The sequence below is a fragment of the Zosterops lateralis genome, assembly GCF_965231275.1.
Source record: "Zosterops lateralis genome assembly, chromosome: 10".
Lineage (NCBI taxonomy): Eukaryota > Metazoa > Chordata > Aves > Passeriformes > Zosteropidae > Zosterops > Zosterops lateralis.
The window spans coordinates 410,698-423,188 of NC_139770.1; the positions used below are offsets into that span (position 1 = coordinate 410,698).

The 12,491-nt window shown below is 57.3% G+C and overlaps 2 protein-coding genes and 1 long non-coding RNA gene across 4 annotated transcripts; 1 reads left to right on the forward strand and 2 right to left on the reverse strand.

The window, feature by feature from the left end:
- Positions 1-321: 321 nt before the first annotated feature.
- Positions 322-5,245, reverse strand: ERICH6 (glutamate rich 6; the record flags this gene model as incomplete). Its single annotated transcript, XM_083868231.1, has 8 exons — positions 322-855; positions 1,241-1,466; positions 1,722-1,874; positions 2,221-2,306; positions 2,441-2,957; positions 3,913-4,061; positions 4,131-4,229; positions 5,018-5,245. 8 exons carry the CDS (start codon positions 5,243-5,245, stop codon positions 589-591), a joined length of 1,725 nt encoding a protein of 574 aa, XP_083724357.1. The 3' UTR covers positions 322-588.
- A 2,348-nt stretch (positions 5,246-7,593) lies between these two features.
- On the reverse strand, positions 7,594-10,837 carry SIAH2 (siah E3 ubiquitin protein ligase 2). Its single transcript, XM_083868419.1, has 2 exons — positions 10,450-10,837; positions 7,594-9,897 (listed from the first exon to the last, which is right to left on the reverse strand). Exons 1-2 carry the CDS (start codon positions 10,825-10,827, stop codon positions 9,340-9,342), a joined length of 936 nt encoding a protein of 311 aa, XP_083724545.1. The 5' UTR covers positions 10,828-10,837; the 3' UTR covers positions 7,594-9,339.
- On the forward strand, positions 9,389-10,081 carry LOC310913206. 2 transcript variants are annotated; one of them, XR_014590775.1, is made up of 3 exons: positions 9,389-9,490; positions 9,619-9,753; positions 9,871-10,081. It is a non-coding gene; the product is annotated as an uncharacterized lncRNA (long non-coding RNA). The 2 variants fall into 2 exon arrangements; XR_014590776.1 differs by having other exon boundaries at positions 9,411-9,525.
- Positions 10,838-12,491: the final 1,654 nt, after the last annotated feature.

The following is a 12,491-nucleotide window of genomic DNA, read 5'->3' on the forward strand; positions in this document are numbered from 1 at the left end:
GAGCCCATCCCAGGCCCCAGCTGGTGCTCCCTGAGCCAGGCAGAGGTGGTTACTTTGGGCAGGGGGAGGGCATTTGTCACTCTGTGTCACCTTGTCTTGTATCTGCAGCTGGCTGAGCTGCCATGGAACAGTTGGGAACTAGGAACAGTTGGGGCATTCCTGCCAGTGCCACCTTCTCATCAGCAGTGGCAGGGCAGTACCTGTGTGGGTGACTTAAGCAAACACCTGCCTGTGTCCCTGTCCAAGGCCTGGCTTGGCTGTGCTCTCTGTTGTCACCCTGTGCCTTAGCCAAGGGCTGCAGTGACTCCTCGGCTGGGGCTGCAGACAGGAGGGAGGCTGCTCAGGAGCAGTGCCCTGCTGTGGAGCACAGCACTGCTCTCCCTGAGCAAAGCCCTCTCCTGCCTCCATGCCCAAGGTGCCATCAGTGCAGGCTGGTCCTGCAAGACCCATCTGGGGCTGTGTGATCAGCCCTGCACTGCCCTCTGCTCTGGGCCAGGGCAGGCCAGAGGAGAAACCTTGCTGAGCACATGCCACAGCACCGGGGCCTGTCTCTGCCCCCTTTTGCCTTACAGCACACACACACACTGCTCAGAGCTGCTGTGCGTTTACTATCGCCTTGATGGAGCTGCGCAGCTCGTCGCTTATGTCGGCAGCCATGCAGAGCTCCAGGATCTTCACAGCCTGGGTTATCAGGTACATGGGAGGCTGCATTTTGTTCCACTGCTCGCCGGAAGGGAAGTTGAGGCATCCCCGCATCCTGTCGAAGAGCTGCAGGATCCTGACGCGGAAGGCGAGCAGCAGGAGCTCGTCCTCCCCCAGCTGGGCTGCAGGGGGCAGCTGGCTGCCGGCGCTGACCTGCAGAGCAGGGGACGTGTGTCACAGAGCCAGCGTCTCCCGGCAGGGAAACCCGCCCCTGGGACAGGAGCCTGCTGGGGAAAGGAGCTGCCGTGCACCCTGCCCACATGGATCAGCTCTTCTCCCTGTGCCAGGGGACCCTTGGGGATTAGCCAGGGACCCGCCTGGGACTGGAGTCCCCCACTGTGGCCCCTTGCAGAGAGCTGGGGCTGGCAAGTGTCCCATCTCCACAGGAGTGGCAGGAACACACGCACCTCCATGACTTGCTTTTTGGGGAAGGAGCATTGGACAACATAGGGAGCATCCACCACGGGATAAGTGCAGATGGGAGCTTCCCTGGCTGCCCCTCCCGTTGTGGGGAGTGGCTCTGCACAGGAACAGTTACCTGCACTCTGGTTCCCATGTTGAATTTTGCTTGTCGCCCCATGGCAAGGAAGGAGACGAAGATCCTGTCCTGGGCCAGGATCCTGACCCCCACGTGGCGGTTCAGGGAGATGAAAATGGGGCTCAGTGGGACGTGTGGTTCCGGTGACAGGTTTGGCCACATCCACCTTCTTACCCTGTTGCCTGCTTGGTCCAAATACTGCCCACCCTGGATACTCATATTTATCCTAAAGAAAGAGAAATGGAAGGTGAACCCTGTTAGCTCCTGTGGCAGAATTCCCCTAAGGGATGGGACAGAGGCACAGCAGGGGCAGGGTCTGTCCCCCACCTCTCAAGGCACAGCTGGGTTGCTTTGCTGCTCTGGGGGGCACCTGAAGCAGGGCCCATGAGCTGCTTGTCTATTTTTGGACACTATTAAAAATACCCTTTATGGCCTTTGAAATGCCAATGCAGAGAGGAGACAGCAAAGCTGCTGAACGCACCACTCATCTCCGTTCCGGTAATAGCACGTGCTCCTGCCATCAGACTGAAACAGTGCTCGGATTCTGGTCGTCTTCAGCTCATCTTCCTGTACGATGAGACTGTGATGGTCTCTCTCTCCTGTAATGATGATGGCCAGGTTTCCAGATGGATAGCTGCTGCCAGGTAAGGTGTTTGTAACCCTCTGCTTTGCTTGGTTGGTCTGTTATACCACACTAAATACTTCTGGGTACTACTTTGGGCTGTAAAAACTGATATATTACCCAGAGCACTGTGTTAAAAGTGTGCTGCTCCCTTGGGCTGGGTCTTGGAAGCCAGTGCTCACTGGAGCTGCTGGCTGCTGTTTGAAACCTCATCCCAGGAGCTGTGTCAGGTTTCACTGCTGCTCCTCAGACACCGAGTGGGAGTGATGAGCTGGGTTGTAATAAAGTGGACTGGGACACACTTAAAGTTAGTAACAGCCCTGGACTAATGCAGGCAAGTGAACCCTGTAAAGGATACAATAACTGCGAGCTTCCGTCTGGGAGCATGGTAAGAAATTTCTTCCCATTTTTGTAGTACTTCTGCACCAATTTTGCCTTCCCCACCTAAGATTGAATGGATAAAATGAATGAGAGCAGCCTGGCACAGCTGCCCTTTGAAAATGGACACTGCCAGGCTCTGAGTGCTCAGAGCACTGACACGTCCAAGGTGATCCTGTGGCTGTCCTGCAGGTACTCACCTTCTTCCCCAGGAGACTGAAATCGTAGCTGAGGGCGCTGCGGGACATGGGATCCTCTTCGGGCTGGGACTTGGGCCTGGGCTCCTTCTTGGGCCTGCGCTCCTTCTTGCGCCTGTGCTCCTTCCTGGGCCGGGGCTCTGGCTCGGGCTTCTCCTCGGGCTGGGGCTCCAGCTCAGGCTCCTCCTTGGGCTGGGGCTCCATCCCAGGCTTCTCTTTAGGCTGAGGCTCCATCTCCGGCTTCTCCTCGGGCTGGGGCTCCATCCCAGGCTTCTCCTCGGGCTGGGGCTCCATCCCAGGCTTCTCTTTAGGCTGGGGCTCCAGCTCGGGCTCCTCCTCGGGCCAGAGCTCCGGCTCAGACTCCTCCTCGGGGCAGGACTCGGGCTCGGGCTCTTTCTCCAGCTGGGGCTCTGCCTCGGGCTCGGCCGCACCCACTGCGGGCTCTGGTGTCCCCTCTCTTGTGACACTCAGCTCTAAAGACTGGTCAGACAGCTCTGTGGACACGGGTCTCTTCTGCTGCCTGGAAAATAGAAGCGCTGTTGACACCTCATGTATCGTGTTTGGAAAGTTGCTAGCAGTGGATATCCCTGCTTTAGGAACACAATTTCTGAAACTGCTTTTCTCTGTGCTCACAGTTCCAATTAACAGGCAGCAGAGTGTCACCAAAATACTCATACCTGAGCAGAAAGGAATTGTGCCCACACAGGTTCCAGTGAACAGACTGTCCCTGCAGTGGCATCAGCTCTGCTGGCAGGAGAGCTGAATATTGTAATGGGCTTTGGATTGGGATTTTATGTGAAGGAGAAGGACAGATGCCCACAAGATCAAGAAAACAACTCATCTCCAAGAACATTTTCACTATTCTTGCATAGCTTCCTGTGAATCTGACAGTGGGACAGTGGTTTGGTGTGTGCTCTGTACATAGGAGGCACTCGCACCCACAGACTGTGAAGGATTTTCAAGGAGACCAACAGTTTACTTCCAGGAGTACTGGTTTAGCTTTCATTTTCCCTGTGGCTTAGGCTTTCCCTGTAGGCTTAAACTCTTGCACAAGTTTTTTGGGTGTCCTGCTAAATGGCCTGAGAACTCGCAGAGTTCTTGTGTGTGACTCTGGAAACTGTAATCCAAACACTGTTTATGGAGCAAAACAGAAATACAAACTCCAGCTTTGTTTCAGTGCCAGAGGTAGAAGCTACACCCAAACACTGTCCCCTCCCAGAGCTGTGGGATTGTTGGCTCTACCTGTCTCTAGACAGTTCATCTGTCATCACTGGAATTGACACTTCACTTAGCCCATGCCTTGTCACCTCCTTGTGCAGCCTGGCAATGGAGGAGCCAGGAGGGACCAGAGAGAGTATGAACTTTTGAAAGGTTTTTCTTCTTTCATCCCTCTCCCTGTGTTTTCTTAAGGCTCCTTTTGCCCTGAGAGCTCCCTGTTGTTCATTACGCAGACCCGATCCCAGTCCCCCCTGTACCTCCAGTCCTCCTTTGACAGCAGCAGGTTGGACTCAGAGCCGACGGATTCATCGGTGCTGAGGGCTCTGGGAAGGCTGTTGGCATCCTCGGGTGTCCTGGTCTCGGCTCTGAGGTCACAGAGCTCCCGGCAGTGCTCGCAGCAGAGTCTCTGGAAGGCAGAGCAGCCGTGAGTGGCCGTTCCTCAGCACAGCCCTGCCCGCCCCTCCCGCCCGCTTACCTTTTCCTGCTCCTGGGAGAGAGGGACACCCTCGGGGAGGGGGATCGGCCTCTGCAGGTCGCCGCAGGACTGGCGTGTTGGCTCAGCGTTCTCCTGTGCCTGCAGCGGTGAGAAAGGACGTGGGGAACCAGCCCCCAGAGCCCCAGGTCAGCGCGGCCAAAGAGGGCTCTGCTCAAAGTCAGCAAATGTGACAAAGCACCCGAGGGCTCTCAGGACAGATCTGTGTCTGCGGGGTCTTGGGACGATTTAACTCAAAACACTGGGGTCAGGGAACCACCACAAAGAAAAGCAGATGTGCTGTAAATAATAAACGCCCCCAAAGAAAGGGAATGACTGTGGTATTTATGGGCTCCGCTCCTCCCCAGGGAAGCTGAGCGCACAGAACACCGCGGCTGAGGACTGGAATGCATTACAGAGGGAAAACCCGATGTCTGCGGCCGTGGGAGTTTCCGAGGAAGGCCCGGCAGACTTGGTGATGCAGAGCTGCTCACACCTGACCAGATGCAAACCAGGCTGGCAGCAGGGAGTGTTTTGAGGATGGGAACCGGATATCCTGAAACAAAATTCCCTTTCTCCCCGCCTCGTGCCTCGGATTAACTCTGTGGTGACTTTACTCTGCTTGGGGTTATGGGGAGCTCTCTGCTCTGCTCGTATTCTGTGGCTGTACCTATTTATATTCATTTTGTATCTGATTTAGACAAAATATTCCACTGGGAACCTCTCAACAGAGGATGCAGCAGTGCGGGGAGGCTGCACAGCCTCTTGGTGCCCAGGTGAGGTGTTTGAACAGACTCGCACAAGGAAAACCTGCCGTGCAGGGGCTCCTTTGCGGGCTCTACACGGAACCGTGTGAAGGAGGCCGCGGGGAGCGCCCGGGCCCAACCGACCTCGTGGTGTTCGTTTGGCTGTGCGGACTCGGGCCTGCGGGCCGGGAGGGCGGGCAGGCTCTGCGGGCCGGCCAGGGGTGTCTCGCACCGCGGCTCTGCCGGGCGGTCTGTGCCCTCCTCGGGGGGCTGGGGCCAGCGGGGCTCGCTCTCTCCATGGCCCGCCCCATGGTCCGCCCCTCCGCTGGGCCCCGCGGCGCGGCCCGGCCCGTCCATGCCCGGCCCGTCCATGCCCGGCGGTTATGGCGGCGTCTCCAGGGCGACGGGGGGCGCGGGGGACGCCGGGACGGCTCCGCCCATTCATGGCTGCTCCGCCCCCAGCCCCGCCCCTTCCCGCCCCAGCTCCGCCCCTTCCCGCCCCGGCCCCGCCCCTCCCGTTATTCCGCGCTCCGTTCCCGGGCCCGCCCCGGGGAGAGGAGCCGGGGCGGCTCTCGGGGGCAGCTCATAGTGCCGGCCTGTCCCGAGCCGCCTGCCGAGCCCCGGAGCTGCGGCTGCTGCCGGGAGCGGGACCGGGAGGGACACGGTTACCGAACCCTGTCCGGACACGGTTACCGAACCCTGTCCGGACACGGCCTGTGTGCACCTCAACACCGCCCCAGGGGTCTCCTCACACCTGTGATACACGCCTGTCACTCACCTGTCACACACCTCCCCGGTCTCTCCAAGGAATCCGCACACACAGGTCGGAGAATAAGAGACAAACAAACCCAGCACAACCCCAGCCGGGTTTGGGGCGCCCCGGGACAGCAGGTGTGTCACTGCACCCCGAGAGAACAGGTGTGTCACTGCACCCCGGGACAGCAGGGGTGTGCCACTGCACCCCGGGACAGCAGGTGTGCCACCGCACCCCGGGACAGCAGGGGTGTCACTGCACCCCGGGACAGCAGGGGTGTGCCACTGCACCCCGGGACAGCAGGGGTGTGTCACTGCACCCCGGGACAGCAGGGGTGTGCCACTGCACCGGTGCTGTCTGTGAGAACCGGCAGGGTGTCACTAGCACGGGGGTCCCACAACAGAGTAAATAATCCTCACCCGTTTTTCAGACACAAAGAGCACGTTGAGGCGCAGCCGGTGGTGCCGGTGCCGGGAACTGCCCGTGGCCCTGCGGGGTCCTGCCGTGGCTCCCGGGATGGCCACAGCCCGTCTGGGCCCTGCTGCAGCCCCCGCCCCGACAGAGCCCTGGGAGCTGTGCTGTGCTCCCTATGGGCCCACCAGTCCCCGCACACCCACCTTTGAATTGGTGCTTCAAGTGGGAACAGCTGTTGGGGGAACTGTAGCGACAGGAAAGCTGCTTCCCAGGCACAGGTGTTGCTCCCTGGGTATCAGATGCTCCTGGGGGCTGGAGAGCAGCCGAGGGGCTGCAGGACACCGGCCAGGTGCTGTGCCCTGGCTCTGCCCTGCTGTGAGCTCTGCCCGCTGTGAGCTCTGCCCTGGCTCTGGCTCTGCCCTGCTGTGAGCTCTGCCTGCTGTCAGCTCTGTCCGGACGTGCTGCACCATCCCTTCCAGGGCTGGGGGCTCCAGAGGGGCCAGTTCTGCTCAGAGCCAGGCAGCCTCAGTGACCTCCCTGCGTGTCCTGAGGAACTGCCACACTTCCACTTGGGAAGTCACATCAGCTGCCTTGGGGAGAAAACCCCAAACCTGAGGGAATCCTGAAATTGATGTCACCTGGAAACAGCTCCCTGTGGGAACCTGGGAGGCTGCACCTCCCTCCCTGGCAGTGCCAGCTGAGCTGTTCCTTGTCCTACACCCAGTTTCAGTCAGAGAAGACACAAGGTGATGGGTTCCTTTTGTTTGGCTTTTCTGAGGTGAAATCTAACAAGGGTTTCCCACTCCTTCAGACCTGAGTGGTGAGGACAGACCTAATGATAACGTGTGATAACTTATCTAATAGGTAACACTGGAGTAATTAATTATTCCTGTTGTATTCAAAGTCACACTATAGTTCTGCTCTATGCAAAAATCCTCTTTTGTCCCAATTTTCAGTAAGAAAATTACCTTCCACTATAAGTTGTTCTCAATTATGGAAAAATTAATCAAATCATTAGGAATTCTTGCTCAAATCCTGATGAGAGCACAGGTGGTAACAGCTGTTGGAACCGTGGCCTGACTTTGCTCCTGCTTATATTGGAGGCAATTAGTTCCCCAGGCTGATGCTGCTGGAGCTCTGCCAGCACAGTGCAAGTGAGACCAGCTGTGGCATCTTTAATTGTTGGTATTCAGTGCCTGGAGAGCAATTCCTTGGGAGGTTTTTTCCATGGTCACTTCCAAGCTCTTGCAGCCAGACTGAGCTTCCCTTCACTGAGGCCAAACTTGTTCTTGTGCACTTTCCCGAGGGCTCTGCCAGGTGCTGGGGGTGGCTGCTGAGGGCTTGGACAAGGCTCCAGAGGGGGAACACTGTCAGGCCTGGTTTTCCCCCTCTGGAGTGTATTTATCCACAGAAAGCCCCACCTGCCCCGTTCCCGTCCCACTGTGGAGCAGCTGCCACGCACCCCTGTGTTAGCACAGCTCCTCAGTGTGGGTTTTACAAAATATTTATTGCAAAATAAAAGAAATATGGCAACAAAACTTAAATAGCAAATGACAAGACACTGGCCATAAAGCTTTTGCTCTGTTATGAACCTTTCACAATAATCAACAGCAGAGTGTGTCACAGGGCCCTGCACAGGCACAGCCCCGTGGCTCCAGCCTTCTGCACTCTGAGATTTGTGTCTCCTGCCTGCACCTGTGCCTGGCCTGATCCCTAAGGCAGGCAGGAGGCAGCAATTCCATACCCTGTGAGATGTGCCATACCCCAGCCCTTCTCTCCCTTCTCCTGTTAAAGCCACCAGTGCCTTCCCTTCCCTTAGGGAGCAGGGAATGAGAAACATTGCTGAAGTACCCACTGCTCCCCTCACAGCTGCTCCTGTGACAGGCTGCTTGGATTTCCTTCCTTTCTCACCCACTGGGAAAGGACAGGCAGCCAGGGAGGAGTACAGGGAGACTGTGAGCAGCCAGGGGTCAGGTCAGGAATGTTAAAGCCTGAAAGAATTAAGTCTGCCCAGGGGCATCAAGGGCAACAAGCAAAGCAACCTCTAGAGGTGCACTGGTGGTAAAAGTAAGACCTGGGAGAATGGGGACCCTCCATGGAAGGAAGTGGGAAACCCAATTCTCTGGGATGTGGGGAGGGCTCAGGTGCTCAGCCTGGCTGCTCCAGCCACACCACCCAAGTCACAGGAGGCAAAGGGAGACTGGGAGAACAAACACTGCCTGCAGTAGGAGAGCACTGGGGTGGAGAAGGTCTGAGGGACCTGAAGGTGCACAAGTCCATGGGACCTGAGGAGATTCACCTGGGGGTTCAGAGGGACTCTGGAGGAAGTGGCTTGGCCACTGTCCCTCATGGTCCAGGAGCTGTGGCATCCAGAGGAGCCCCCACTGACTCCAGAAGGGAAAACATAACCCCCCTTTTTTAGAAAGAGGAATAAGGAAGATCCAGAGAACTGCAGGTGGTCAGGGCTCACCTCAGTGCCTGGAAAGAGCCTGGAGCAGATCCTTCTGGAAACTATGCTAAGGCACATGGAAAATAATGAGGTGACTGGTGATAGCCAACATGGCTTCACTAAGGGCAAGGCATGAGAACCTGGAGCCCCTTCCAGTGCCCAAAGGTGCTACAAGAGAGCTGGAGAGGGACTCAGGACAAGGGATGGAGGGACAGGACAAGGGGGACTGGCTTCCCACTGCCAGCACTCAGGGTGAGATGGGACATTGGGCAGGAATTGTTCCCTGGGAGGGTGGGCAGGCCCTGGCACAGGGTGCCCACAGCAGCTGTGGCTGCCCCTGGATCCCTGGCAGTGCCCAAGGCCAGGCTGGACAGGGCTTGGAGCACCTGGGACAGTGGGAGGTGTCCCTGCCCATGGCAGGAGGATTGGAACAGATGATGGTCTCTTCCAAACTAAACCCTCTTGTGACACTAAAGCCTTTTAATAAAGCTCACCAGTGACAGAGGGAGTCTGCACTGCTGCTCAAAGGGCTTTTAGGTGTGCTCCAAACAGGAGCCTCTTAAGCCACGTATCTAATGGAAGCACTCTTTACATAAAACATAATTAAATTATAAAAGGTGTGTGTGTGTAATCCTCCTAAGGCACCCAGGAATTTCAAAAGACCTCGTCCCACTCACGTTACTTACAGCACCACTCCTGTTCCTCTTCTGCCCCCAGTTACAGCCGTTGGCTTGTCAGAAACCTCAGCACACAGGATGACACAGCCCAACAGCAGCGTAAAAAACAGGAACCAAAACCAAACCCCGGAGAGGCACAACCTGCAGACAGAGAGCTGAGCCCAGCCCAGCCTCAGGGGCAGCACGTGGAGATGGTCACGTTGATGCCCAGGTTCCCGTTGTCAGCAAAGAGATGGGCAGTGGCCGTGTCAAAGACCAGGCAGTTGCTGCTGCGGATGGCCACGGCCACGCCGTCGTGGATGGAGCAGGGAGAGGCCTCCCAGGTCAGCCTGTGGCAGCTCCCGTGCAGCTCCAGCCGGTACTGGAAGCTCTCGGCCTGTTTGCGGGTCCCGATCAGCAGCACGGTGGCAAAAAACTGCTGGTGGCCCTCACACTTCTCCTGCTTCTTCAGCACCAGCATGAAGTGGTGGCCGAAGCACGACTGCATCATCACCCAGTCCACCGCCCCCGGCAGGTTGATGTCCGTGGCCAGGAAGATGATGTCTTCTCCCTGAAGGGTGGTAATGCTTTTGTGGGCATGCATGAGGTGGGACATCACGGCTTCCAGGGAGCCCTCCCAGTCACAGGAGGTGCCGGGGCACGGGCAGGAGTAGGGACGGTACTCACAGATGGCTTCGTGCTTTGGCTTTTCTGTGTGGTGCAGAGCCAGGGAGCAGCCTGTGGTGGAGAACTGGAAAGAGACCAAACACAAGCCGTCAGGAAAGGCACCAGCACCAGGACTCGCTGCTCCCCCCCGTCCATGGAGACACAGGTGGTCAGCCAGGGCTCTCCTGTCACTGCAAATTTTATATTACTTGTGTGCAAAATTCAAGCTGAGCTTTACTTAGTTTTTGTTTCCAATTAAAATGGATTCTTCTTGTCTGTTGTGGTTGTTTTTTCCTAACACGAGCACTTAGATAAAATGGGCTGTATGGCTGAGCTGTAGTTAGATCTGCTGCTGCAGTTAGATCTGATCCGTCCAGATCAGCTGGAGAGGTCCTGGCTTGGCTTTTCCTTTTCTTTAAAAAGAACAGAGGATTCCAGTTTCAACAACTGGGGTGGTGGGGGGGTGTCCTTTGCAGGGGGATCTGGGGGGTGCTCTGGGGACAGGGATGGGGTGATGGGTGGGAGTTTCCACAGGGGCACAGGGACGTGGGGTGATGTCTGTGGGTCTCCACAGGGGCACAGCGATGAGGGGGTGGCCCAGCCCCGCCCGCCCCCCTGCCCAGCCCCTCGCCCTTACCTTGCACGGGAAGAGGACAGCCGAGGCCACCTTCTCCATGGCCAGGTTCCTGATGTTGGGGGTGAGGGAGCCCCGGCAGGTGGGGCAGAGGCTCAGCTGCTGCCGGCATTGCTGGCACACCAGGTGCCCGGCCTGGCACTGCAGGATGGGCGGCAGCACATAGTCGAAGCAGATGGGGCACTCGAAGAGCGAGGCCAGCTCCTGCTGCTGCTGCTGCTGCTGGGGGGGAGGGAGAGGAGGGGGCGGCGGCGGAGAAGCCCCGGCGGTGGCGGGCAGGGGCAGGAGGGCGGCGGGGGCCGGGGCGTGCGGCGGCTGCTGCTGCTGCTGCTTCCCGCAGGGTTTGTTACCGCCCGGCCCGGCGGAGGACGGGCGGCTCATCGCGCCCCGCAGCCACCATCGGGGACAGGGGACACGAGAGGAGAGGAGGAGGAGGAGATGATGATGGACAGGAGGAGGAGATGATGATGCTGGGGAGGAGGAGGAGGAGGATGGGGATGGACGGGGCGGGCTGGACCAGCGGCGGCTGCGCGCGCCCCCCGCCCCGCTCCCGGCGTGCCCCGCGCGGGGACCGGCACCGGGTGTGTGTGTGTGTGTGTGTGTGTGTGTGTGCGTGTGCGTGTGTGTATACACCTGTGTGTGTGTGTGTGTGTGTGTGTGTACACACGTGTGTGTGTGTACCGGTGTGTGTGTACCGGTGTGTGTGTGTGTGTATGCGCGTGTGCGTGTGTGTGTGTACACCTGTGTGTGTGTACAGTGTGTGTACAGTGTGTGTGTACACCTGTGTGTGCGTGTACACGTGTGTGTGCGTGTGTGTGTACACATGTGTGTGTGTGTACCGGTGTGTGTGTACCGGTGTGTGTGTGTGTGTGTGTGTGTGTGTGTGTGTGTGTGTGTGTACCGGGGTGTGTGTGTACAGTGTGTGTGTGTGTACCTGTGTGTGTGTGTGTCTGTCTGTCTGTGTGTACCGGTGTGTGTGTGTACATGGGGGGGTGTGTGTGTGTATGTACCGGGATGTGTGTGTGTGTGTGTGCACGTGTGTGTGTGTACCGTGATATATATATACATATATATATATGTGTGTGTGTGTGTGTGTACCGGGATATATGTGTGTGTGTGGGGCGGGGGGGGTTTGTGTGTGGGTGTGGGGGTGTGTGTGTGTACCCTGATGTGTGTGTGTGTAAAATTCAGTGACTGTGAGCCCCGTCTCCGGTCACCCACAGGGGGTTCGCTGTCCCAGGTGTCGGTGGCAGCACACCGAGGGTGTCACTGACGGGTCGTTTGGGGTGATGACGGTGGCAAAGGAAGGGGACAGAGGTTCCTGTGTGCCCTGCCCAGGCCAGTGCAGGGCCGGGACTCGGCACAGGCAGGACAATCCCTGAACCACAGAACCCACAACGGTTTGGGCTGGAGAAGCCTCTGAGACACAACAGGTCCAACCATTCCCCCTGGGGCACTGCCAAGGCCTCCCCCAAACCCCCTTCCCAAATCCCACTTTAAACCCCTCCAGGGACGGGAATTCCATCACCTGTGCCAGGGGCACCTGTGCCAGGGCCTGGCTCTGCCCTTCCCTGCCCGCCGTGGGGGGAGCAGGGGAAGCTCCATCCCAGCCCTGGGGAAGCTGCGGTGGGACAGGATTGCAGGGGCTGTTCCTGGTGCAGCCCCTGCAGTGGCTGTGGGGCCTGGTGGGCAGGGCATTGTCCCTCCAGTGCCCCAAAGGCTGTTTGAGAGAGATTTTGTTGGGGACAGAGATGTTTGTCCTCCACACTGCAGTGACCAGTGGTTATAGATACACATCTGCAAATATTAAAATGAATGCTATATGTATAATGTCAGAAGGTTTTGCTGTATTAATATAAGGTTTTTTTTCTGCTGTTAATGAAACTTGGAAGTAAGTGGTGTGATGAATGTGTATATATATATATATATATATATATATATAAAGTTATAGCATAATATTATAATATAAACTATGTGATGTAAGATATTTTTTGTAGCTAACCCAGAAGAATGGGAAAGATAACCAGGAAATTCCCCACATTCTT